The sequence below is a fragment of the Pelodiscus sinensis genome, chromosome 5 (assembly GCF_052426305.1).
Source record: "Pelodiscus sinensis isolate ZL-2025 chromosome 5, ASM5242630v1, whole genome shotgun sequence".
NCBI classification, from domain to species: domain Eukaryota; kingdom Metazoa; phylum Chordata; order Testudines; family Trionychidae; genus Pelodiscus; species Pelodiscus sinensis.
Genome location: NC_143056.1, coordinates 13,175,218 through 13,200,138, shown reverse-complemented (window position 1 = coordinate 13,200,138; position 24,921 = coordinate 13,175,218). Strand labels below are relative to the sequence as shown.

Genomic DNA, 24,921 nt, shown 5'->3' with positions numbered 1-24,921 from the left:
TTGTGGATATCTATTACCTAGTCTGTTTGGACTGACAATGTACCAAATGTTACATTGCCTGAGGCCCTATAAAGCAGACTTATTTTTTTTTTTGCTGAAAGCACTAATGTAGAAAGGCATTTGGGAATTAATTATTTAACATGATTCTCACTGGTACAAAGGGTCTGCTTCTCTTGCTACTCAGCTGCCACTATATATATATATATATATATATATATATATATATATATATATATATATGTTGTTCTACAGAAAATAGCAGGCTAGATCCATCACACATTTACACTGATGGGCTGGGGCTTCACTTTCACCTATGTAATTAAGAGCAGAATTCAGCTCCAGGTTTTGAAAATGCTCTGAAACAAAGAGAAAAATAATCAGTGTATCTCATCACGGAAGCCCCTTTTTAATCCAGTCTCTCTAATAACTCCATGACTGATCACTCTTTTGACACACCTAGTGGAAGATTATTTCTTTTAAATAGTAAAACATTCATTAGTCACCCTTTTAGAGAGGTAGCCGAGTTAGTCTGTAACAGGAAAAGCTTTAAAAAAAACAAATCTTTAAAGTGTTACCAGACTATTGTTTTTAAAGTTTTTCCTGTTACATACTAACTCGGCTACCCCTCTGAAACTTTTGAACATGCAGGGCACTACATTCAGCCATTTGGAGTGGAAATCTATCAACTACACAAAGAAACTCACTCAGATCCAAACAGATGTCATCTTCCTTTCCAAGTGCAAACAAATGAACATCATACCTAAAGGATTAAGGGTGAAAACCCCACTACAATCTACGTATCCCACAGACTACAGCCAGAGATTATGCCACACTCTAGCAAAGAAACTCAGGAACCACCTTATCAGCATTCTATACAACAAACAGAAAACAAATCGAGGAGGGACTCTCAACATTAGAAACTATCATAAAAAACCAAGCCTCCGCACACACTTCATCTTTTCCAGAAAAGCTGATGATACCAACTACATGTTTTGTTAGTCTTTAAAGTGCTACCAGATTATTTGTTGTTTTTTTAATTTAGTCACCCTGTTAGTTTAGGGAAGTAGGAAATATGAATCAGTTCTCCTTAAAGGGTACATCTGCACAGCAGCGTCATTTCGGAATAACAGACATTATTCTGAAATAACTATGTGAGCATCTACACAGCTAGCCCGTTATTTTGAAATAATTTTGAAATAACGGGTGGCTTATATTGGCATTTGTATCCTTCAATCCACGAGGAATAACGCCTCTTTCGAAATAGTTATTTCAGAATAGAAATAGTGTGGACGCTCCACTGTTGCTATTTCAAAATAGCTCCTCCCCCAGGCCGTTCAAAGTAATTACTCCCCGGTGCTTCCTGGGGCTTTAAATCAAGGTAGCATGTCCAGATTAGGGGAGCCTGCCTCAGACTTAATTTCCAGGCTTCCCTGTAGTGTAGATGCACTATTTCGAAACAAGCTATTTTGGAGTATTTTTTCCGGAATAGTTTATTCCAAAATAATCATGCAGTATAGATGTAGCCAAAATGTGCTCTCTGGATGCCTCTGTTGAATTTGGAGCAGCCAAAAGCATTCAAAAGTGTATTCCTAAAGCTGCACGCTAATTTGGCTCCCTTACCTCCAACTTCTTTACATAATCACCTGTTTTATTTAATATGTTTTTAATGATGACTGGTGTAGAAGTAAATAGCCTTTGGGGCTGAGTCTGTAGTGGCTGGATGCAACTTCTATTTAAATCAGTATAAGAGCTCAAGAAATGGGCCCTTTGCATCTTTCTATTAAAAATATGCAAAATTTGGCTCTGGAAAATAATGTATTTTAAATTAAAATAAATAAATCACCTGGAGCATTGGAGTAAGACCAATGAAGCCCTTCTACCCTCTACTTCTCTCTCTGCCCAGACCTAGTACACTAGAAAAAGTCTTGAAGGGCTCTATTGACTACAGTAAAGTTGAAGTTAGTGGTGTCTTGCTAGCAATTAATTTGTCCCATTCAAACACATATATTTTGTGTTTGATTTTTTTTAGTCTCCTCTGAGGAAAGAAATGGAACTGTAACCATGTGCTTTTATAATATACCAGTAAGTGGGATCCCAATAAATAAGGCTTGAAGGATTATATTACCCCAGGAAGATTCAGAAACAAGAACTCTTAATAACCATGGAAGTATGAAGCTCCTGAAGCACCATCAAATTATATTGGGTATAACACTGATGTCTGGGAACTGTAAACCTATACATCTGTGTTCACCTATCCTGATAGACAGATGAATCTCATTTGCTCCTGGAAAGCTGCCATATGTCACTCATAACAAACAGTTTTATGATTGTAAGAAGGGGAAAATATAATGCTGGCTTTTTTTTCTTGAAAAATAGCCAACTTGAGAGTATTAGTTAAAATTGAACTGATTCCATGTGAGGTAAAAGGGGGGAATACTCTAAGCAGCTTTTCAAATTAGAGGGAGCAACTTTGGAGATGATTGAGGCATATGGACACCCACACAGTTTGCAGAGAAAGAACTGAGAACCCCCAGACTAGAGCTTATTAAAGGTGACCTTTCCCCTCTCTAAAATTTCAAAGCTGACGTTCCAAGAGCTGAACAGACTGTGTGCCATATGTAACATGACCTCGCCTCGGCTCTGCCAAAGCACTGATGGCATCACTAATGAGAGGTGAAAGGTCCTTTTCTTGCAGCTCTCTCAAAAAAACCACCAACACTGTCTGTGTACTAAGGTCCCCCCACCCCCAGCCCTTTTACAGGCTAATTTCATTTAATACAGAGTCCTACCCAACACTTTTTAAAGAAAAATAAGAATACACGGCTGGCTGGCTTGTGACCACAGCTGTGCACTGTGCCAGAGCAAAGAAAATGTTTGTTTTGTCTCAGAATGCAAAGAGTGTAGGTAAACAGGGCAGTTTATGTAAATCTTGTTTCTCATTCCCTCAGCAGCCACAGGCAGTGAGAGCTGGTTTGGTGTATATAGACCGGAAAAACCTTTTGCACTAGCCAGGTGTGTATTTTTTATTTATTTGTGTGTTTAACAAGATGAAGCGGGGGGGGGGGGGGGGAACTTTGCATATGTGCAAAATGGGCCAGCAAATGCTGTTTGAACTCTAGCGATCTAATACACGGTGGGGCTAGGTATTGAAAAAATGTTACAAGCCATGCTCCAACGAGCTTCTCTGGTCTTGTTGCCTGCAAAGGAAACATAGTCAGACTTTTGCAGGTGGCCTCTTAAGGTATGTCTACACAGCAGAGTTATTTTGGAATAATATTATGTGCGGTCTACACAAGAAACCTGTTATTTCCAAATAAATTCAAAATAACAAGCTTCTTACGCTGACTTCCTATAAACCTCATTGCATGGGGATTTATGAAGTCAGCGGAATAGCAATTTATTTTGAAATAAATGCTGTGTAGACAGCGTCAAATTTCAAAATAAGCTATTTTGAAATAAGCTACGCAATTTGTATAGCTCAGATTGCACAGCTTATTTTGAGGTATGCGCCACGATGTAGACATACCCTTAGGGTACATCTACACAACAGGAAAGAATTGAATTAAGATACACAACTTCTGCTACATTAATTGTGTAGCTAAAGTTGAAATAGCTTATTTCAGCTTTTGGTGCTGTCTACACAGCAGGAAGTCGAAGGAAGAACACTCTTCCTCTGACTTCCCTTACTCCACTTGAAATGAGGGGTACAGGAGTCAAGAGTAAGAAGTCCTCCAGCTCGACATTATTTCAAAATAAAGGCTTGTAGTGTAGACGCCGCACTATGTTATTTTGGAGTAACAATAGTTAGTCCGAAATAAGGCTGCTGTGTAGACATCCCATGAAAGCTGGGTTAGGGGTGAGAGCCCCTCTCACTTGGAATTAGCTGTCTTAGCTAGACTGCTAGGGTTGAGAGCGGCTTCCTCTGTAGTTGACGCCTGGTGTAGGTCGGAGGAATACTCAGATCCCCCCTGCAGCCTTTCCAGGGAGAGAAAGCAAAGCCAGGACAGCTGTGCGGCTCCTCCCACTGGCTGTTCCCCCGAGTGGACAAAGGGTCTTTTTTCCCCCAATGCAGCATCAGCTGAAAAGGTTCGAGGCTGCTTCTGGGCCCTAGATGTTCCTTGAAAGTGGATCTCTCCGGACAGGTGGTTTCTGGTCCCTGGTGCTGTTTTCTTCTCTGTTTTTCATGCCCCAAACGTCAGCAGGGTCAAGCATCTTTAATCCTTTCTCTGGTGCTCGTGGGGCGTGCCCGTGGAAGCCAGCTATTGGAGGGCGCTGCCCCGCACCCCCCCCCCCACCCGCCCTGTTCCCCTGCGCAACCTGTCCGGTGCGTCCATCCTCCCTCCTCCTAGGGCGGCTGGGCGCAGGAGCGGGGACTCTTCGGCCTTCTCCCGGAGCGAGCCAGGCTCTCGCCAGGCGTGCGGCAGAGCAAACAGCGAATCGGTTCCTCGTCCGCAGCCGGGGCAGCACGATACGCCGCCGCAGAAATCAAAATCGCAGGCAGGCAGCGGAGAAAGCTGCAAAAACGGGCAGGCTGGCTCCAGCCCACCAGGTCCTGAGCTGGCTACGCCTTCCTTCAGTAACAGAGCGCCCTCTCTCTCTCTCCCGCTCTCTGCCCTGTCCCTGATTCCTCTCCCTCCTCCTTCCTCCTGCACCCTTGCCCTCTCTCTCCCTTTCCAGATGCCGCCGCCGCCTCCTGTGCCCCTCCCCAGAGCCAGCCACTTCTCAGAAATGCAGGGGCAGCGCTCACTCCCAGGGGACGCAGCGCAAGGAGCCAGTCTGCGCGGCTCTGAACGCGCAGCCCCGCTCTCAAAACACCGGCACGGCTCAAACCGCACCCCTGAACTGACACAGCCACAATGGAAAGGGTCAAACGGCGGCGGAGGCAGGAGGAAGTGGCAGGGCTTGGAGTAGAAGTGGTCCACGCGTTCCCAATTTCGACTTTTCCCATGGCGGGGGGGAGGGGGGAGAGAGGATGAATCCCTCAATTGTTTGGCGCAAAAAAAAAAAAATGAGTTTGTCCATCAGTCCCAGCTTCTCCCTCCAGTCCCAAATTCTAACAGCGCCTCCACTCAATGCTGGATAATCATTCCAAGGACCTTCTCTTGGGTTTCTGGCAGGGTTTAGACATATTTGCTAAATCTGATTTCATTTCTAAGCAAGCAAGAAAAACCAAACCAACTTGTTACAGAACGGCTGGGAATCTCTGAGCGGGTTTTAAAAATGTGAGCGGGGCCCTACATTCCAGCTTTAAAGCCTTCATAGGTAGAAGGTTTTCCTTCCTGGCAGTAAGAGCCAGAAACTGAAAATAGCTCAACCCCGCAAATCTGAGGCCGAAGTAAGGCCTGTGTGACATGCCACCGGGTACAGCTGAGCCAGTCCTCCAGAAAGGCTAGGGCTACGTTTCAAGAAACGCCTCAGTGGCCAGTCAGATAAAACATCTGGGGGAACACAGCACCTTTCTTCGCAGGCAGTAGGTTCCGCTTTTTAATAAGTTATTTTATTAACATCTGCTGTGCTAAGGCTTCTCAAACTAGACACATCTCAAAAAGCTCCGGGTAATACCGTAGCCAATGCTATTGAATATGCCTCCTGCCCAGTGTCATTTCCACAGACAGCGAATAGCAAGAGGAGGCTTCTTATTAAAATACTCACCCATCAGGTCTTTGGGGATGAATTTACAATATGGGCCAGACCTCATTCCTTACTGGGACAAACTTCCCATTAGCTTCAATGGGAATTTCCCCCAAGGAGAGCAGGATTAGGCCCTGTTTCATGTGTGTGTGTGTGTGTGTGTGTGTGTGTGTGTGTGTGTGTGTGTGTGTGTGTGTGTGTGTGTCGCTTATGGTTTGCTGTGTAGCTTTGTTTTCCACATTTAAAATGTTTCTTTAAAACCGATGGATAAACAGGATGGGGCTCTATATGAAACAGGTCAGCTAGAGGGCAGAGGGTGCAGCTGATATGCCTCGCTTCCAACTCTGCTAAACTAACTTCTTATGCCAAAGGCTACATGGGCTCCGGAAGTTAAAACTCCGCAGGTTAGAACTTGGTACACGAACTGAATGTGCAGTTTTATATGCGCGCACAAATACATGCATTGTACGTTTTATATCCAATTTATCCGCCTATATTCTAATTAGAGATGGCGTACCAAGGAAAACAGGTTTTTAATTTATGATTTTACTTATGTTGTGTGTATACTGCTATATTACGGTGTGGGGATGTGTACACACATAAATACTCTCTATATGGACATGTTTTGTCGATTTACTGGCGAGGGGAAAACTGGAGGTGGAAGTAAGAACCGAGTCACCGAGCCACCCAGAACTCTTAACTAAACGATCAATGGAGCAGCAGTCTATTGCCCAATTTGTCTGCAGCAGTATCCAGCCTAATTCAAGCTGCATTATCTTATTTAAAAGGGCATGGCCAGAAGTTGCAATTATCATTGTCTCAGGTTACGGCAAATTCCATTATGCTGAGAAATGGGAGGAAAACAATGCCGTGAAAATGCGAATTGTCTTGCTACTTAATGCGCGGAGGGCATGAATGTAGCTTGGGCTCTGTCTGCCAGCCTGAGCACCAGGCAGGGTCCTTTCATGCTAGAGGCTAATCTTGATAAATGATGGGAAGTCATTTCCTAGCTGGGGCAGCGGCTTCGTCTTCATGGTCGCAGTCGCTGGTCCAGGTCTGAGCGGCTTGGACGCCGAGTGAAAGGCAGAGGACGCCCCTCCATGGGCAAGGTGGTGGGAAAGTTCCTGTCTGGTGGGAAAAAGCTCATGGGAACGGAAAGATGCTTTAGCAAGCCGAGGGCTGACAGATCAGGCGGGTAGGGGCGTCGTCCCGCGGCACAAAATGTCGGGGGCTGTATTGGAAGCGGAAATGCTCAATAACCAAACAATGAACCCCCCCGGCAGGTATCCGCGCCGAAAAGGAGTTAAACGCCGCGGCTGTCCTTCGGTTTCAGAAACTGCTCATCCACTTCAGTTTCACATTATCCAGGGGCAGACATAGTCTCTCTCTTTCTCCAAACCAGCCCCAACATCTTGAAGCAATCAGCAGCCGAGAAGGAACTTGTCCCCCTGGCATCTCAGGTTAAAGAAGGAGGTCCAGGAAAATGTGGTAGAGCCATTACAAGAAACCTGAGATGCATTCATCAGGGACTCCAATTGCCATCGCATTAGGATTGATTAGAGACCAGCAGTACCGTAATGACCCGGAAAGAGGGGCATCCAGGGATTATTAATATCAGCATTTTCCAAAAGGGGATCTATACGACCAGAACGGCTGTTTATGTGCAAATTCACCTGCGCACAACAGATAGTGGGTGAGCCGCAGAAGTTGTACCGATAATTCCAACTAAAAAATGCCCCAATGAAAAGATACCTGAACATAGAAACCCCTGCACGCCTTAGATGTGGTAAAGACAAAGGTCACAACGAAATCGTGGATTATCCTTCAGCTTTGATCATATAGGGCTCTTGTGAGCGGCCTCTGAGCGGCCAGGACACCGGGCCTATGGGTATAACGCCCTCCTGGAACCCACTAAAAAGGGTTGTTTGTTTGGGTGGGGGTGGGAGAAGGTTAAAAAGTCCCCAGTTCCTGCCTGTTTGACCCGGCTGTCGGGGGGTGTATGGGTGGGTGGCTGCTTTCTCGATCTGTCTGAACTGCACAGACACTCAATATGACGAAGATTTATTTTTTTGTTTAAATCTCCGTTTTTTAAATTAAAACGGAATTCCCCCCCCCCCCCCCCGCCGCCCAATACTGATGAATGCAAAAAGCAGAGCAAGCGAGGGGTTGCAAAGAGCGCTGCACAAACAGCGAGGGCTCGCCTGCTTCTTAGCGCTCTGCGCCAAAACAAATCAGCCCCTCATGGTCTCGGTTTAAATGCAGCTCACTGGATAATTAACTCCATCTTTCCAGCCCAACTTAACTGTTTATTTAGTGTCACCCTGTATTACCATCACTAGCACTTTCCTCGGAACAGGAGGAGCTGGAGGCTTTCACCTCCAAAAAGGAAATTCTTCTTAGCTTAGACAGATCCAGCATCCAGGATGTACATTAGTGCAAAAGAAAAAAAAGGGGGCGGGGGGCTTTGACTGGGAACTCAAGAGGAAAAAAGGCGAAGGGAGGAAGTAAAGAAATACACATACACATTTTGTCAGCCTGGCTAAAGAAGAAAACGCGTGATCACCTCTAATCCTTTGAAAAATGCCCCGGTAACTATACAAAGAAAGAGCCCTTTGTATGTCCTTATTATCTTATGTGAATCATGTCCAACGCTGGCTTTTAGGGTGTAGGGGCACTTGAGATAGGCCCTCCCCTCGTTCAGTCTAACATCCCTTAGCTGCTAGGCAGGTCTGTTCTTTGGAGTTCCCAGCCGGGAAAGTTTCCGTCTTCCCCAAAACTTTGCGTTTTCAGTCTCTGGGCAGTTCGGAGCCAAGCATTCAGGACCAAGGCGGGCCCAGCAGAATGATGGTTCCCTTCGTTTTTGTTGTCCACAAAACAACCCAGTCCCCCCTCCTCCCCGCACCCGGAGGGGAGGCACAGTTGTCATTCAGCAGCATACATCTGCACACCCCTCCGAGGGAGGAGAATCCCAAACTGCCCCCTTTCCACCCTGCCAACTCCTGCAAACCTTCTTCCCCCAAACTGCCCCTGATTGTTTTTCCTTGTGCTTGGGCTCTAATACCACGAAACCATCCAGGACAAAAGGGAGCCGATATTTTCAGGAGATAGACAAACCGGACGGATTTAAGGAGACGCTCCCTCCCTGCCTGGCCCTTCCCAAGATGCCTGCTGACACCAACTTTGTTTTTACAGGTGTCTTGGGGCAATTACGAACAAGTAATTAAAGGTTCTATTGGTTTCCAGGCATCTTGGGCCATAGGCTTCTATAGATAACAGCAAATAATATGGAAAGAGTTCTGTCCTTTTTGGGGTTTTTTTTTTATAAAGAAAATACAAATCCTTATTGTTTAGAAATAAGCCAAGGAAACTGGCTGTCTCCCCTGTGCCTTGCAGCTGGGAAGGAGGGCTGCAGAGATCCGGTATCACGTTGCAGATTCTCACTAAAGATAACGAAATGTGATCTATTTTTCAGAACAGCAAGTGGATGGGAAAGCAACCCTTTACAACACAAAACTCATTTGCTAATGGCCTGGTTTTGTATTTCCCCATCTCAAGGTTCGGAAATCGCCCGCGTTGTGTTACTGCACTTCCAGTTCGCCCATTCTAAAGAGCATATTTTATTCTCACTAGTAGACTGGCTCCTCCAAATTTTGCGGCCGCCCTTGTTTGTTGTCACTGTTTTAATCTTTATGGTGTTGGGACTGGACTGACCTGGGAGGTTTCTCATCAGATGAAGAACACAACCGCAGATGTGCATCATATCCGCGGTCATTTTAATTTTGCACTAATAAATTGTCTGAACAAATCCATAAATAAAAAAGTTTTCTAAACTCTTCCCCAAACGCTGATACACTTGGCAAAGTTGCGTTCGATCTTCTTAATTTTAAAACATATTCGATTAGCCCGGTGGATAGCTATAAGCATACCTATCTTATTATATAAGAGCACAAAATAATGGCCTGTTTTATATTAAATCTGTAAGCACATTTGATTTAAGGCCTTATGAAAATGTCCCTTTATCACATATCTAGGCTTTTAAGAAAAAATACTGTAGTCAAAGGCATATTCAACTATCCATTACAATTATTTTTAAACAAAATATTTTGATAAACATTACCTACATTTTTTCCGAGAGAAAATCAGGGCAATGAACTCAGATTTAAAAGGGTGCTTATTTTCTTTCTACAGAGGGAAAAATATCTATGGAGCCTGCAATCGGTTTTGTTGTTATTTGGTTATTGACATCAAATGATTTTGCTGGAACAATAAAACCCAGTCTGTGTGCTTTTAAAAGGAGAAATCGGTTAGTGTGGTTTGTAAATTCATGTCATTTTACCTCTTTCAGTGGTTTACAGGGAAAGCTTTCCATTTTAGGAAAACCAGTTCGGGCCAATAATTAACATTCATAATAAATGGTTCTCTTATGTAGGATGGAGTAGATACTACCCGCGTGAACAAGGCACACGCCCCTTCGGTACTGGATTTCTGATTACACTGAAGAATAACCATTTTGGAGTAGGAAAGAAAGGGTTCCGACGATGCACAAGTTCTTGTCAAGTTCTTGTCAATTTCACTTCATCCACTGGCTTATTCTAAAATAGTGTTTATTTGGCCGGACTTTTAAAGATACACAACACACCAGGTATAAATATCTGTCTTTCTGCTTACGAATTAGTCCTTTAGGTCAATTTGTCAGCTCAAAACACCTTGAAAATTACTATTTATTTCCTTATTTAAAATATTAGCAAAAAATCACTTAGTAAACTCGCATTTGGACGTGGAATTTCTATTCCAGGCGACAATCACTTAAAGTTGCAACCTCATATATTATAATTCTGCGCACTTGCTCTAGACTTTAGGGTATTAGTTGATTTTAGAGCTGGGTTTAAGACTCCGTTCCGGTCCCCACACAGCTGCCTTGTCAATAAGGATCTGTTCCAAGTAGAGACATTCCTTCTGGCAGGACATTGCAGCTCTTTAAGACTTCATCTGAAACATCATAAGTACTAAAATAAAATGGCAAGGGAAAATTACCAGACACATGGTCATGGTATATAGAAGTGCCATGACTCCAGTTTAGTAAGTAAAGCCATTGTACAGACTGTGGGGGCAGTGGCTTTCTTTAAACAGCTCAAATAGCCATTAAATATATTTAAAAAATAATCTAGGCGTACATAAATATCATCGTCTGCTTTCAGCCTGTTTCACTGTAGATGAGAACGCTTACTTCGGAAATGCCAAGTATATTGCGTTCACACTCGCGCGCGCAGATCTCACTATGTGCTTTTAGATTATATATATTTTTTCTCTATAAAACCTCAGAATCAACGGTTTGTGGAAAATACGAAGGTTGCTGTTGCTGGCACTTTATCAGAGACAAATGTACCATTCCAAATGTCAAGGAAAACAGAACTATGAGCATCAATGTATACAAACAATAAAGCTGATATGCCAGTACACGCTTTTTTCTGTCAGCCTCCGCACTTAACTTTAATAGTCTAAAGTAAAAAAAAATCCAATTGTATTTCGTGAGGACAAAGGGGTTTTAAAGAGCATCGCGACTGTGATTAGCACTAAGTGAATTCATTCTTAAATCAAAAGAATTCTGAAGTGTACTTAAAATTCTGTTTTCAGCTTATCTAATCAAAGATAAATACAGTCATAAAGACACCCTCTTCCCACCATTCTGCTTTCCTTATCTCTGCTTATTGTTCTTATCGCTTACCCCGTCCCCTGCTACTGACAATAGATTATCTTTGTTTAGGGAAGCTAATTGTTTTCAAAATCTTTTTTTTAAATAATACCTGCTTATAGACAAGGTGTGCAAATGAGGATTAGGATTATTAAAGCGGCGTTTGTTCGTTCAGTTTTGCTAAATATTGCAGCGCGCACACACAAAGAAGGCGAACAGTGCAGAAGCGCCTTTCATTTCTACTAAATTTGCGACCCAAGTTCATCACTCCACCCGGAAGGCACAAGAACAAACACTGACGCTGTTTACTTATCCTTCTTATACATCATCTTGTACTTAGGAGCTGGGTCCACACCTCAACTAAACAATTGTTAGAGGGATGATTTCTCTAATTCGAATTCAGATCTACTTCAGTCTAAACGCTTTATCCCTCTCCCCACCCCCCAAAAGCAGCACTTTCAGTTTTGCCAGTGCCTCAGCAGCAATTCATGGCGAAGACACTTTGAATGAGGCCCTTGGACATGCCTCCCCCTCTACCCTCACACAACCACCCCCACCACCTAGCCCTCCTGTCCTCCAGCCCAAAGTTACGGCTCCCTCCTTTATTATTTATCATGCTGCATGAGCTATTCATCAAGCCGTTATTTATTCATTCCCAACATTAAGGTAATTAAATATGAGCTCACAGGGAAGGAGCAGGGCTGGAAGGGACCAGGAGGTGGCGGGGGGAGGGAGGAGGGGGACCTTTCTTAAGGGCTGTAATAATTGATTTGTGCAGAGATGAGCCCCCGCTCCCTTTAGGTGACACTTGAGAAGGGGCTCATATTGCAGGGCCCTGACGTGTCTCCCCTCTCGGGACGGAGCGGCTCCCCCCTCCCCGCCCCCCTTGCTCCGCTCTCACACACAGGCTCAGCCACTCAGTCATCAGACACCAACCACCAGCAGCAGCAGCAGCAGCAGCAACTCGGCTGGCGGGCCGGGCCTCCCCGCGCTGCCCTGCTGCCTCGCAGGCCGCGCGCCCCTGGCGGAGCCTCCGATAGGCGCGGGGGGCGTCCAATCAGCGCGGCCCGGCGGCTCGGGCGCTTTAAGCCTCGCGGCGGTGGCCGAGCCGCAAAGTTTCCCCCAGCAACAATCCGAGCATCCCACCCGCCCTCGGCCCCCCCCGCGGCTCGCGCCCAGGCCGGGGCTCCGCGCGCTGCCTTCTCTGCCCTCTTCCCCCCCTCCCTCGCCCAGTCCCCGGGAGCGCCCGGGCTCGCGCCGGCTTCTCACCTGGCCCCGGCAGGGCCGCGCCGCCGAGCCCCAGCCATGTCCATGCTGCCGTCCTTCGGCTTCACGCAGGAGCAAGTGGCCTGCGTGTGCGAGGTGCTGCAGCAAGGGGGGAACCTGGAGCGGCTGGGCCGCTTCCTCTGGTCCCTGCCCGCCTGCGACCACCTGCACAAGAACGAGAGCGTGCTGAAAGCCAAGGCGGTGGTGGCCTTCCACCGGGGCAACTTCCGCGAGCTCTACAAGATCCTGGAGAGCCACCAGTTCTCGCCCCACAACCACCCCAAGCTGCAGCAGCTCTGGCTCAAGGCGCACTACGTGGAAGCCGAGAAGCTGCGGGGCCGGCCGCTGGGCGCCGTGGGCAAGTACCGCGTGCGCCGAAAATTCCCCCTGCCCCGCACCATCTGGGACGGCGAGGAGACCAGCTACTGCTTCAAGGAGAAGTCCCGGGGCGTGCTGCGGGAGTGGTACGCGCACAACCCCTACCCCTCGCCCCGCGAGAAAAGGGAGCTGGCCGAGGCCACCGGCCTCACTACCACCCAGGTCAGCAACTGGTTTAAAAACAGGAGGCAGCGGGACCGAGCAGCCGAGGCGAAGGAAAGGTACTTGCCCTGCCGTTTCTTCCTCCCTTCCCCTCCTGCCCTGCGCTTGGTCGGGGCTGCCTGGATCTGCACCGGGCGCGCCAGCCAGAAAGCTCACGCTTTAGATAAGGAAGGAGAATTTGGGTTATTTGGGGAGGGGAATATGGGGGTATCTGTGTCTGTTTCAGCCCTGCTTAGGGCGCCAGGGAATAGCCGAAATCAGGATTTGTAGCACTGCACCCCGCAAAACTCCCAAGGTACGGAAGGGGGGTGTGCGGTTTTTTTAAGTGCAGCTGGGTAAGGTGAAGACATAACAAATGGAAAAGCGTGGCCAGTAAGCGCCCCCAAAGGGAAAGGTGATCCCTATGTTGCTGGGGTTCTGCCCGGTGGTGGTTTAGGGGGAGACGGTGCCAGGCAGGGGATACTGTGCCTCTGGCATTGAGAGCAGTGATCCGGGAAGAATAAAATCGGATGGGGGGGGGGCACCAGCCAGATCATTGGGGGGGGAGCACCCACTAGCCAGATCATTCTCTTTGGAGTCACTTTTTCAAAGCGAAACCTGCATTTCATCCCCCCTCCCCCCCGGCGAAATGACAGGCTGGAGGAAAACGGGTTTGCTATTTTCGCGCAGAAGGCGATTTATAAGGCATTGAAAGACCCTCTGAAAAAAATCGCTCTTCGTCCTGGCACCCGGACACTACATCCCCACCTGCCTAGCGCGAAGGCTTAACTAAACTTTTAAGTGACTTGTGTGGAGTTCACCTTGGCCATTCTTGCCTTTTGTTTTTCATCCCTTCCCTCCTGAGCGCCAGGGAGTCAGGGAAGTTTGTGGCAGGCAGATCGGACAGGGAAGTAAATGAGAGCGAGGCATTAAGGGGAGATCGTTTCATTCTTTGCCTTTTATTCAGCTCCTGGCCTCTCGGGCGCTGGGGTTGTATTCCCGTCTGGCAGGGCTGTCCTGTGGCCGGGGTCCGGAAGAGAAAGAGAAACCCGAGAGGTTGCAGCCGCGCGCTTATGAAATTAACCAGGAGTGAGTCAGGGCTGAGACACTTTCAACCGCACACGCAGATCCGGGGTAACAGAGCTTGTAGACCTACTCTGGAGGGAAGCGGGTTCGCTAACCGCTGTGTGAACCGGTTCGGAACCACCTCTGTAGTTCAAACGGGATTTAAATCCCAGCAAGGAGCCAGTTGGGAAACCAGGCCTGTGGCTCCCTTCCTCCTTAGCCGAAAGAGACAGATCTTCGGGGCACAGCCTCGGTGCGCGTCCTGCTCCCGCACTAATCTCTCTGCTACCTCCCTGCTTTGTTAGATCTCAGCTCTAGCGGTTTTAGAAGGCTCTCTACATATTTGACCCCCCCCCCCCCGGAAAGAGCGGTTTTAAATGTAAAAAAAGCCCCTGTCCTCACCCAAGTTACCATGCACATCACTTACATGAAACCGTGCAGCTGTTTACATAGGCCGAATACAGCAGCTCCAGCCATGTAGCTAAAATAGCAAACACTTTTCCGGGTGCTTTTGAATACTGGCTGTGGGGATGGTTATTCTTTTCTAATCAAATGTTTTGTTAAAACTAAATTTGTTGCGAGGCAGCCCGCAGAATGAGACGCGTTCGCGTAAGAGAGTGGGTCTTGCTTGAGTTTCTCTCTTGTCCCGAGTGTAGTGGAGAGAGCGCTCAAAACGGATACATTGATAAGGAATTGCTCCAGCTTCCCTCCTGGCATTGGTGAGGGAGAACGTAGAAACTCCACTGTTGTTTTTTTTGTTTGTTTGTTTTATGCCTCTTTTGAGCATTATACAAATTGAGCGTCGCTTTAAGCTGCTGAACTAACTGTGACGCTGTTCCTACTTTGTAACAAACACGCTGCTTTCTCTTTTTCTTAGGGAGAACACTGAAAACAACAACACATCCACCAACAAACCCAACCAGCTCTCTCCCCTGGATGGGGGCAAACCGCTTATGTCCAGCTCCGAAGAAGAATTCTCCCCCCCACAAAGTCCGGATCAGAACTCAGTCCTTCTATTACAGGGAAACCTTAGCCACGCCAGGAGCTCCAACTATTCCCTGACCGGCTTAACAGCCTCTCAGACCAGCCACAGCCTTCAGGACTCCCTGCTAGGACCCCTCACCTCGAGCTTGGTAGATCTCGGCTCCTAAAAACAAGGAGACCAAGCAGCCGTGAAAGCAATGGAAACAGAGGTTTACCGCGGCGATAGGACACTCGATTGTAAATAGAGGACAGGACACAATTTTACAGCTTATCCGGCGATTCTTAACACGACTTTACACTCTTTTTGAAAACGTACCCAAGGAGTTTCCTCTCCTCTCCAACGCGCTTACAGCTTTCCCATTCTTTTTCTCCAAGTAGCCAAAAACGCAGAAAACGGCTGTTCCTTGTGATTTTTCCCTCACGACAACGTTCCTTCGAATTCAATTAAAAGCGTTTACCAACAGGAATTACAAAATAACTGGATGCTATTCAATTCCAAAGTGAGGAAGATCCAATCTTTCACTACAGGGGGGGGGGGGGGGGAGAGAGAGAGATAGATGAAGAGTTTTTCTATAGTTGGGGAAATTTACTCTCATTTGAATTCTTAAGAAATAAGAGGGTGGATTAACCTACAAGGCCTTTTATTTGGGAAGGAGTTGGGAGGGAAAGTTAAGTTTACATTTTTCACATTTAGTGTTAACAACAGATTTTGGTGTAGATTAAATTTTAAAAAGATGCAGTATTAGAATAAAAACCAGTGCCTATGTCTTAAAGCAGATATACCAGGCAATTAGCTAGAGGAACTTCAATGACCATTAATAGAGCAAACATTCTTGTCTTTTATTTTTTGTGGTGAACTTTCAATGCATCAATGTGACTTAAACTAAAAATAAAAAAATAAATGTGGCTTCCTCTGAACAATATTCCTTATTTTATCCTGACAAGTTTCATGTCAATATTGCATACTCCTGTTAGACTGTCCTTTACTCTGTCTCCATAGTTTGTCTTGCAAAATGATGCAAATCTGGCAGTCTGGTTATTTGTGAAAAAAAGCATATGATTTCAGGTTTCTTTTCTATTGTACCCAAACAAGCCTAAATTAAATAATAATAATTAATAGAATACAAAGACTGTGATTTTATTTGCGAAGATGAGTTCTGTCTTATTCCAGGCTAGTGTTTCAATTTCGGTAGGGTTTATCTATTTCTTTTGCTGAGGTTACTTGAGGAGTAAAAACAAGGCCAGAGAGCTAGTTCAAAGAACTAGGTTGGTTCCCTATTGAATGATTGCTGTTTTGATTTTTGTTCAGTGTTTTTGGAAGCAGTCTTTATCCCTAGCTGTTTTCAGACACCTCTATCATTACCTGGCTTTTTCACTGTTAACAGTCTTGCTAACAAGAGAATGCAGGAAGGACCGCAAAGCATGTAATGGTAAAGCAGGAAAACAACACTAAAAATAACCCCTTACGTTGTTAACTTACATTGGAGTGCAAACTGGAGAGTGGGCAACCTCTTACTGCCAGATAAACAACAGAATTATTAATTGCAATAAATTTGGGGTAGTATTTAAAGGATAAACCTTATAGCTTCCGAATTCAGCTTAAAATCAGCAGGATAAATGAACTAGAAATTAAAATCCAACACCCCAGGCTTATTTGTGTTTCTCAGAGAGGACGGGGAGTGTCTCCCAAGGAAAGGCACATCCTTCAAAAACTCAGCTTCCTATCCCGGGCGAATTTGTCTCGTGTGGAGCTAAAATGTTATGCGTTTGTCTATGAAGGGCCCGATCCTGCGGTCCTCCCACTCAAACCACCGAGCGTTTTGCCGACGAGGGAAGCCCTTTATAAAGCGGAATTTGGCCTGGAGTAAGGATGCCAGGATCGGGCCCTTCCTGGGACAGGGCTAATGACAGGCACAAACCCGGCTGCTGGATTTCAATCCGTGAGTAGCAACAGGGGAGTTTGCCCATCTGGCTGCCGACTGGAACACGCCGCTTTCCCTGTGGTGGGCATTTGAATCCCCATTTTTTCTGGCTCTCCAGCCCTTCCTCTGCTCACTTGGGTTTGGCGGTAATGATCCCAAGCTGCCCTGTTAGTGTTTTGGATCATTAAGTATGTGTTTATTTAAGTCACTGCAGTGTTTACTCTCCAGGTCTTGGGCCATGGAGAAATGTCACCCTCTGCAGGAAGGTCTTTTCAGGAGGGATCTCTCCGCATTCTTCACATTCACTCCAAAAAACAAACAGGCTGCCTAAAGATAGCTCCCAATGACCCAGGCAGCGCTTCAAAGCTCACCGCGGAAATCTCCCCAGGAAGGACAATCCACTTCCATTTCTAACAGCTTCCTCAAACAGCTGCTTGAGGGCCAGATTTGCTGCTCTTGGTTGGCACCAGTGTAAATGCCCAGCCGATGGAGTCATGCTCCGGTTTGACACCGCAATGCAACGCGTAGCCCCTTCTCTGTATCAAGCTATCTTGCAAAACTAGTTGGGGGGGGGGGAGGTTGCACTTCAATAGAAATCACTGCAGCCTTTCGTGGTACTCTGATCCTGCAGAATCAGGTCAAATTGAGAAGGCAGAGATAAGGGGGCGACGGGACAGCGATCCGTGCTTCTAAACCCAACTAACCAGCTTTGCGCGGCAACCCTACACTTTTCTACAAGCTCCTACCAATTCGCAACCAGAGGTTGCTTTCTCAGGGTTTAGTTCAATTCTCGCGAGGTGAAAGTCACCCCGAGGAGAAAACCTCGGGAACTGCTGCCATCTCCGCCTTCACCCAGAACAGGCTTTTACAATAGCTTGATGTGTCCGATTGCCCTGTTAGCCAGAGAAAACTACAGAAGGAGGCTGAAAGGGGTTAGCGACCAGGTCTACCCCTCACATCTTCATTGAGAACATTTATGTTCAACCCTGTTTCCTTATAGTAGAATAGACTCATAACCATCATGACCATAATAAGCGATAATGGGACTTTTAGGGAGGCATCCCAACCATCTTTGCAAAGTAAAACCTAAGGGAGGGAAATAAAGGAAAGCAAATAGCAAATTAATAGCTAGTGGAGCCCTCTGCCCATGGCTTCTGGCTCCATGTTTTGGCCAGACCATCAGCAGGCCTATCTAAACCTGCCAACCAAAGGGGTCACCACTTTCTTTTTGCCCTTCATACAGGGCTCCCTTACACTCTTTCCCGTTTTAATGACCCAAGGGCAGTTTGTTGGAGCAGGCTGCCGGGGCATGCCAATGTTTCAGGGGCTGATGTGAGCCCCAGACCCAGCCGTTTGTGAGGGCTAGCCAGGGAAAGGGGGTAGCTGTTTGACCTGTGCTCTTGGACTGCTGGGATCCAGCAAACCAGGGATTGCCCGGATCAGTTTGGAAGGAGACAGAGTTGAGCAGAGCAGACAGAAAATTACACACGGGAAAGTTCGCGCCGGGAGTGAATGTGGGTGTGTGTGTGTGAGGGGAGAGGGGGATTTGGATCTTTTAAGCAAAAGGTGGATTCTGGATTAAGGCCAGGCAGAGAGGAGAGCCTGGAAGGGTTGCTGGTCGGTGGATTGCGAGGCGTTTTTTACTGATGTGGGCGCGCTGCTGTTTTCAGCTACACCTGCGCTCGTGTGCAGTAACCCGGCTGAACTCAGCGTCACCAGCTCCCGGAGTTTTACCCTCTGTCCCTGCACCAGGGATCCGAAGGGTTTCCAGGTGCACCGAGAGGATTGAGCCCGGGGCTCGGCTGCTGGAGGAGAGATGCCCTCTTCCTTCCAGCTGACTACGTGTTAGAAGCCGGGGGAACCTGTCCTCGGCACCCCAGACGCCCCCAAGCCAGCGCCGGTCCAGCTGGCTGCTCGCTCTGGCAAAGAGCTGGTGGGTGTGGGGTTGGGCGGAGAGGTGCCAGGGGGCTTTGCGGCGCGACAGGGACAGAGCTGGCCGGTTTCACTGCGGAGAGATGTGGGGCGGTTTGTACTTTCACTTGATGGGGAGGGCGCGAAAGCCCGTCAGTTTGGCCGGGGCCGAGCTGCCTGTGAAGTCGGGAGAGCGCGCAGCGGGGTTTCCCCTTCCAGTAAGCCCGAGGTCTCGCTTCTCAGCCGGTGCCAGCACTAAAGGGCAGCGCAGGGCCGCTGGGTTCCGGTTAGGCTTGTGCAGCAGCAGCTCGGGGGGAGGATGGGATCAGCGAAAGTCAGACACCCCAGGGGAGCACCAAAGCCCCGTGTAGGGCTAACGGACCCTCCAGGCTGGCCGGAGCCTGGGGAGATTTCCTACTGGGATCGGATCAGGATTTTCCTCCCCCCCCCCCAGTCTGCTGCCCTGCTCTGGGTTGTGGGACTTTGCAACGCTCCTCTCTGCTAGACCTCCAGGCCTTCGCCCCGGCCTGGCAGCTCAGCAAGGGGATCGGGCCAATCGGGGGTGGGGGGAGCCCGCCCCCCGCCCTGCCTGCACTATCTGAGATGGCAAGCCCGGGGCCTGTCCCTTCCATCCCCTCCTCCACTAAGAGGTGAGCGCTGGCTCCGTGCGTCTCGGCTGGGCGAGCTCCCTGCGCCCTGAGAATGCGACAGATCCGCGAGGCAGCGCCGTCCGGCTGCAGCCCCCCTCTCCCTGCAACGGCTGCACCCCCGAGCTGGGCGCTAAGTCTGAGGCAGGGGGCCAGGCTGGTTCTGCCTGGGAACCCCCCCGGGCTGCCGGAAAGCCAGTCACACGGCGCGCTCCCCTGGGGCTGGGCAGGGCCCCCGACGGCTACTTGGGCGCCTGGGCAGAGACCCGCTGGCAGGGACGTGGGGTGTGACGGGGGCACGAACGAGCAGGGCACTAGCCTGGCTCCTTGGAAAGGCAGCCAGGCCGGCAATGCCCGGGACCCCCGGCCGCCTTGGAGCGCTAGTGGGCCGGGAAGGGGAGGAGAGGCAGCTTGGGCGCCCCTTCCCGCGAGCCGGCAGCTGGGCGGGTTTAGCTCCACTTCCTCGGTCGGGATAACGCCGCAGGCGCCTTGTTTCCGCGGGGCTGGCGAGGAAGACGCGGCCTAAGTCCCCCGGGACGAAAGCGCTGGGCGCGGCGCCTGGTGTTCTCCCTGCACCGGGCGCCTCCGCAGCGTGCGGGCTCAGCGCTGCGCCCGGGGTGATGCCGGGGCTGCTCGGAAGCGGGTACCCAGCTCCGCATCCTCCTGCTCTGCCTCCAGACCCTGCAGGGACGATGGCGGGGAGGGAGGAGCGCTGGAGTTTGGGGCAACGGATTTAGTCGGGCACCCAGGATCGGGCCCTTGCAGTCTTGGCGCAGGAGGGGTTTCCAGGGCGGATGCTCCCCCCCAAGCTGGCCTCCTCTCTTGCAGCCCCGACGTGGCCTACGGCTGCTCCCAGTGTAGCCGGCAGCAGAATTCCTCGGGCTTTCAACGGGAGCAGGGTCGGCCCGGGGACTCCGGGATATTCCTTAATTATCTCGGGAAAACGCAACCCCGGGCCCTTAAAGGCAGCACCCAGCCCTCTCAGGGCCGCCCCGCACCCGCTTCCTGCCGTCAATCCGGTCGCTCGTCGCGCCGAACTCGGGGAATTCCTTCCAAGGAGTCACAGACTCGCTCTCCGATGTGCGCGGCCCCCAGAGATGTTGGCTAAAGGGAGACGCGGCAGAAGCGTCCGTGTCAGCAGCGTCTGCCGGCGGGAAGATGTTGAATCGGGCCGCAAGCGGGCGATGCGACTGGGCCATAGTTACAGAAATAACCCCGGGAAATGGCGTGGGAACTGGTCCCCGAACTTGTTCCAAAGCGGGTTCCTGTCTAAAGCCTGCTAGGCGCACGCCCGTCTAGAGACAGCGGCTGCTGGAAAACAATTGTCCAGCTCCCGCGGGGCGAACGCTGCATTGAAAGTCTTCGAAAACTCGCCTTTCCTCCTTGGAAAAGCCGGGAGACACGAGGCAGCCTTGGAGGCCTTTTGACTCTGCCTCGAATCCGGCTCCCAGCCGGACACCTTAAACCGCGTCCGGCTTCACTCGGGAGCTGGAGGTTTGGGGGGGGGGGGTTAGAGGGAAACAGAAAGGAGCTGGGGGTGCCCCGCTAGGAGCTCCGGGAGCGGACTTCTCGAGCCACCCGGGTTCCCACCGCTTGCCCTGTGTCCCCGGGGCCAGAAATGTCTCCCGCCGCATGCCAGAGGGCAGCGCCCGGGGCTGAGAAAAATCCACCAGGCCCTGTTAGCCAAGGGATCCCCGAAACTTTGCCATCCACTCGGGGCTCCGAACAGCCCAGCGCAGACTACGAAGGAGCCCGATTCTGGACTCATTCAGGGGCTCTGTGCACCCCCCTGGTCCTTCTCGCTGTGGGTGGGGCTGCTGGTGAAAGGCCCCCTGGTTCCGGGCCGTCAAAGGGGCACGGCCAAGGAAGGCAAACACTCCCCCAGTGGGGCAGATTTCGCCTCGCCCGTGAGGGTTTTTTATAATATTATTGCTGTGACAACGCACGTCAAAAATCCCCTGCCGCTCGGGTCCCTGCCACCTGCCAGCCTCGCAGGTCCGTGAAATCCAACAGCCTTGCCACTGGGTCCCACCACTCGGGGCTGTCCCCCTCCCCACTAGCGAGGCGCTGAATAGCCCCGCTGTAGCCCAGTTTCCCACAGCTGGCAAAGGGTAATTCCCTTCAGGAGCTCAGCTGGCCTACGGGGGCCTAGCTTCTTCCCAGCAATTTCACTGGCGTGTCGATGGGTCAGAAACCCAGCCCCCAACCTCTGGGGACCCGTTGCTGTCCGGACCCAGACAAACTAGGCTTGAGCAACGGGCAGAGAGAGTGACACGCATGCCAATTATCTTCCAGAATATGATCTGAGGAAGTGGGTCTGGCCCACAAAAACTCATCACCTATTAAACCATCTTGTTAGTCTTTAAAGTGCTACATAGTTTTTCCTTTTGTTTTGGCTACAAACTATGGTATGTGGGGTCGTCCGTGTTCACCTTGGAGCCCGTCTGTAGACGCTTTAGCTCGCCCCCTCTCTTGGCCAGCTTGCTGGCTTTTTCTTCCTGTGACTGGCGGCAGAAGCGCCTGCAAATCCCAGTTTTTAAAAGGGCAATGAAACGCTGATGATGGACGGCTTTGTGTGTGTGTAATCCTGCAATGCCACTTAGAAATGCACCCCCTTCCCACTAAAGCCAATGGAAGCTTTGTTTGAGAAAACGGCGGAAAGAAGTGAAAAGTCCGAAGACAAATCAAGAGGTCCATACATTTGGGGAAAGAAGATGTAATTAAGCATGTAATGTAAGCAGACAAGGCCTTACTTCTGTGTAGGTGTGTGGTGAGTATTCTATTTGCCTTACAGATGCAGGGTAAAAAAAACATGATTTGCTGCCTTCTAAAGTCAGGTTTTAGATGCGATTTTGCCCAGGGCTGTAGTTCTGCGCAAAAAGCTAAGCTGGGGAAATCAGGGAGGGGGAATCTATAACCAATGGCTATTTTCAAAATAAACAGACTAGTGCTTATTTCATATAGAAAACAGGATTGTCTTACAGTCTATCTCCTGCCTCCTGCTTAGAAAAACCCGCCTGTTCCAAACCTCCAGGCAAAGAATGACAATATAACATTTACCACTTTGCTCTTTCAAAAGACAGTCTTTGAGTTGAAGGCCTTGGCCGTGGCAACTCACCCAGCACTGGAGAAAAAAAATTGTCATTCAGCTAGGAAGCGTACTCACATTAGGAGAGGTTAAAGTGTGACATTTACCTACCTAGAATCTATTAGCAAGTGACTTCGAGATTAATCCAGAGTATGCAGCTCATAATACAAATGAAAATAATTAAGAACTTTGTTCCTCAAAGAACAGCTTTTACAATAAGAATTACTTAACAAAAACTACCCCAGGATTCGGGGTTACAGGAGACGGAAAGAGGCACAAATTCAGCAGAGATTAGCCATTGTGAAAAGGACATTGGATAATTTTAAATGAATTAACATTATTACAAAAAAGAGCTATGGCTGATATTGGGGGAAAATAATTAAAACATGCCCTTTACTTAGAGAACAGTTTTTGTAATTATGCCCCAATCCCAATGGCCTTGAAATAGAGACATGAATATGGACAGCCATGCCAGGGAGCAGAGAGGCAGACAGCCAGGCGAGGGAGCAGGGAAACAGAGACAACAGACAAGCCAGGGAGCAGAGGCAGATGCAAATAGGGGCAGACAGATCAGGGAGCGATTGTTCCCTCTTTTATTTCCACACCACTTCACCTGGCTTCAGTTTGCAATCTTGAGCTAGCTCCTGTCCATCTGCTGAAGTCCCAGTAAGTATTTCATAGACAGGACTCAGCCACCTAGCATGCATTGTTTTCTCACATGGCTCTTTTTTGTTTTTCTACAGGCAAGAAGGAGTTAATTTGATTAAAAAAAAAACCTCAACAGATTTCACACTGTGTGTGGGTCAGCCAAAAAGGAGAGGAAATGGAGAACAGCAAAATGATTAATTCTACCTGCTTTTCCCATGAGCGATCACCTGCTTTAGGGGTCATGAATAGCAGGTAGCTCTCCCAGTCTCCAGCTCTGAGAGGCTCATTTGTTTGGTGACAGCTGAGTGACAAGACCTGAAACCTGAGCTCTCAACTTTGCCTGATGTGTGGATAAAACCCTGGATGTTCCCTCAAACATTTCAGGAAATGAAAGTTGTAATGTGATCCCTTTTGCGCCCACATCTCCCCCAGCAAACACAAAAGCTCAAAGGAACCTTCTCAGATTAAATTCAGCCTGGAGATGATGGAAGGAAAATGGAGAGCAGGCTGAGAAAGCTAGAGCTGGCAGGCTTTTCTTCAGCACTTATTGGAAATGTCTGTCCAAGAAGGGATTTAGAAAGGTCACCCATTTCACAAGTGCCTCTTCCTCCTGCAAAAGCGTACCTTGCTGCCTGGCTTAAAATGGCAACCTCCCTTCCAGCTACACTTGCAAAGGCTTTGCAGGGCTGCCTGTTCAGATCTGTGAGCATGAAACCAAGTATAGGAAAACAAACCAAGAACTCACCACCCTCCTGTCATATACTGGGGCCTAGTAATCATGGGTCAGGGCCTCATTCATATTCTAAACCTCACCACTATATTTTAATCATACTTAGCACTGAATGGGTTCAAAAATGTCATTATTAACTAATAAATCCTCAGGTAAGCACACTGAGGTAGGAAGGAATTAGTAGGTCACTTAGCAAATGGAGTTAAGGCTGGAATTTTCAAACCTGGTTACTTAAATTCTTATTTCAGCACCTACTTGAAACAGGACTTTCAGACATACTGAGAATGAATGACAATGGCAAATACATGGAAAACCAGGCCTTTATATTTAGGTACCTGCATATGGATTTAGGAACCTAATTTTAGGCCCCCAGGTTGAATGTTGGCCTTATTGATTTGCTCAAAATCACATAGGGTATGTCTATGCGACGGGACAGAGTTGAATTAAGCTACGCAACTTCAGCTACATTAATTGCATAGCTGAAGTCCAAGTAGCTCAACTCGGCTTTTGATGCTGTCTCCACTGCAGGAAGTTGAAGGAAGAACATTCTTCCTTCAACTTCCCGTACTCCTTGTGAAAGCAGGGTTCCCAGCATCAATCAGAGTGCCCCTCTCAGTTTGAATTACCTATCTTAACTAGACCACTAATTCAAACCCTGTATGTTCGACAGCGGCAGCTTTGATCTTCCTCTGTAGTGCAGACATACCTATAAGGACTGAGTGCCTGGGCTAGGATTAGAACCCTTCTAACTTCCTCCCTGGGTTTAATTCACTGAGGGTACGTCTACGCAGCAGGGCTAAAGTCGGAATAAGCTATGT

The 24,921-nt window shown here is 48.5% G+C and overlaps 1 protein-coding gene across 1 annotated transcript; it reads left to right on the top strand.

The window, feature by feature from the left end:
* Window positions 1-12,500: 12,500 nt before the first annotated feature.
* SIX1 (SIX homeobox 1) lies at window positions 12,501-16,285 on the top strand. Its single transcript, XM_075926331.2, has 2 exons — window positions 12,501-13,188; window positions 15,051-16,285. The coding sequence occupies exons 1-2, from the start codon at window positions 12,629-12,631 to the stop codon at window positions 15,322-15,324; spliced, it is 834 nt and encodes a 277-aa protein (XP_075782446.1). The 5' UTR covers window positions 12,501-12,628; the 3' UTR covers window positions 15,325-16,285.
* The last annotated feature ends 8,636 nt before the right edge of the window (window positions 16,286-24,921 follow it).

Excerpts from the sequence above, each read along its gene's own strand:
- SIX1 (XM_075926331.2), top strand. The coding sequence starts at position 12,629 with ATGTCCATGCTGCCGTCCTTCGGCTTCACGCAGGAGCAAGTGGCCTGC. Across the intron at positions 13,189-15,050 it reads GCAGCCGAGGCGAAGGAAAG|GGAGAACACTGAAAACAACA; the intron begins GTACTTGCCCTG and ends TCTTTTTCTTAG.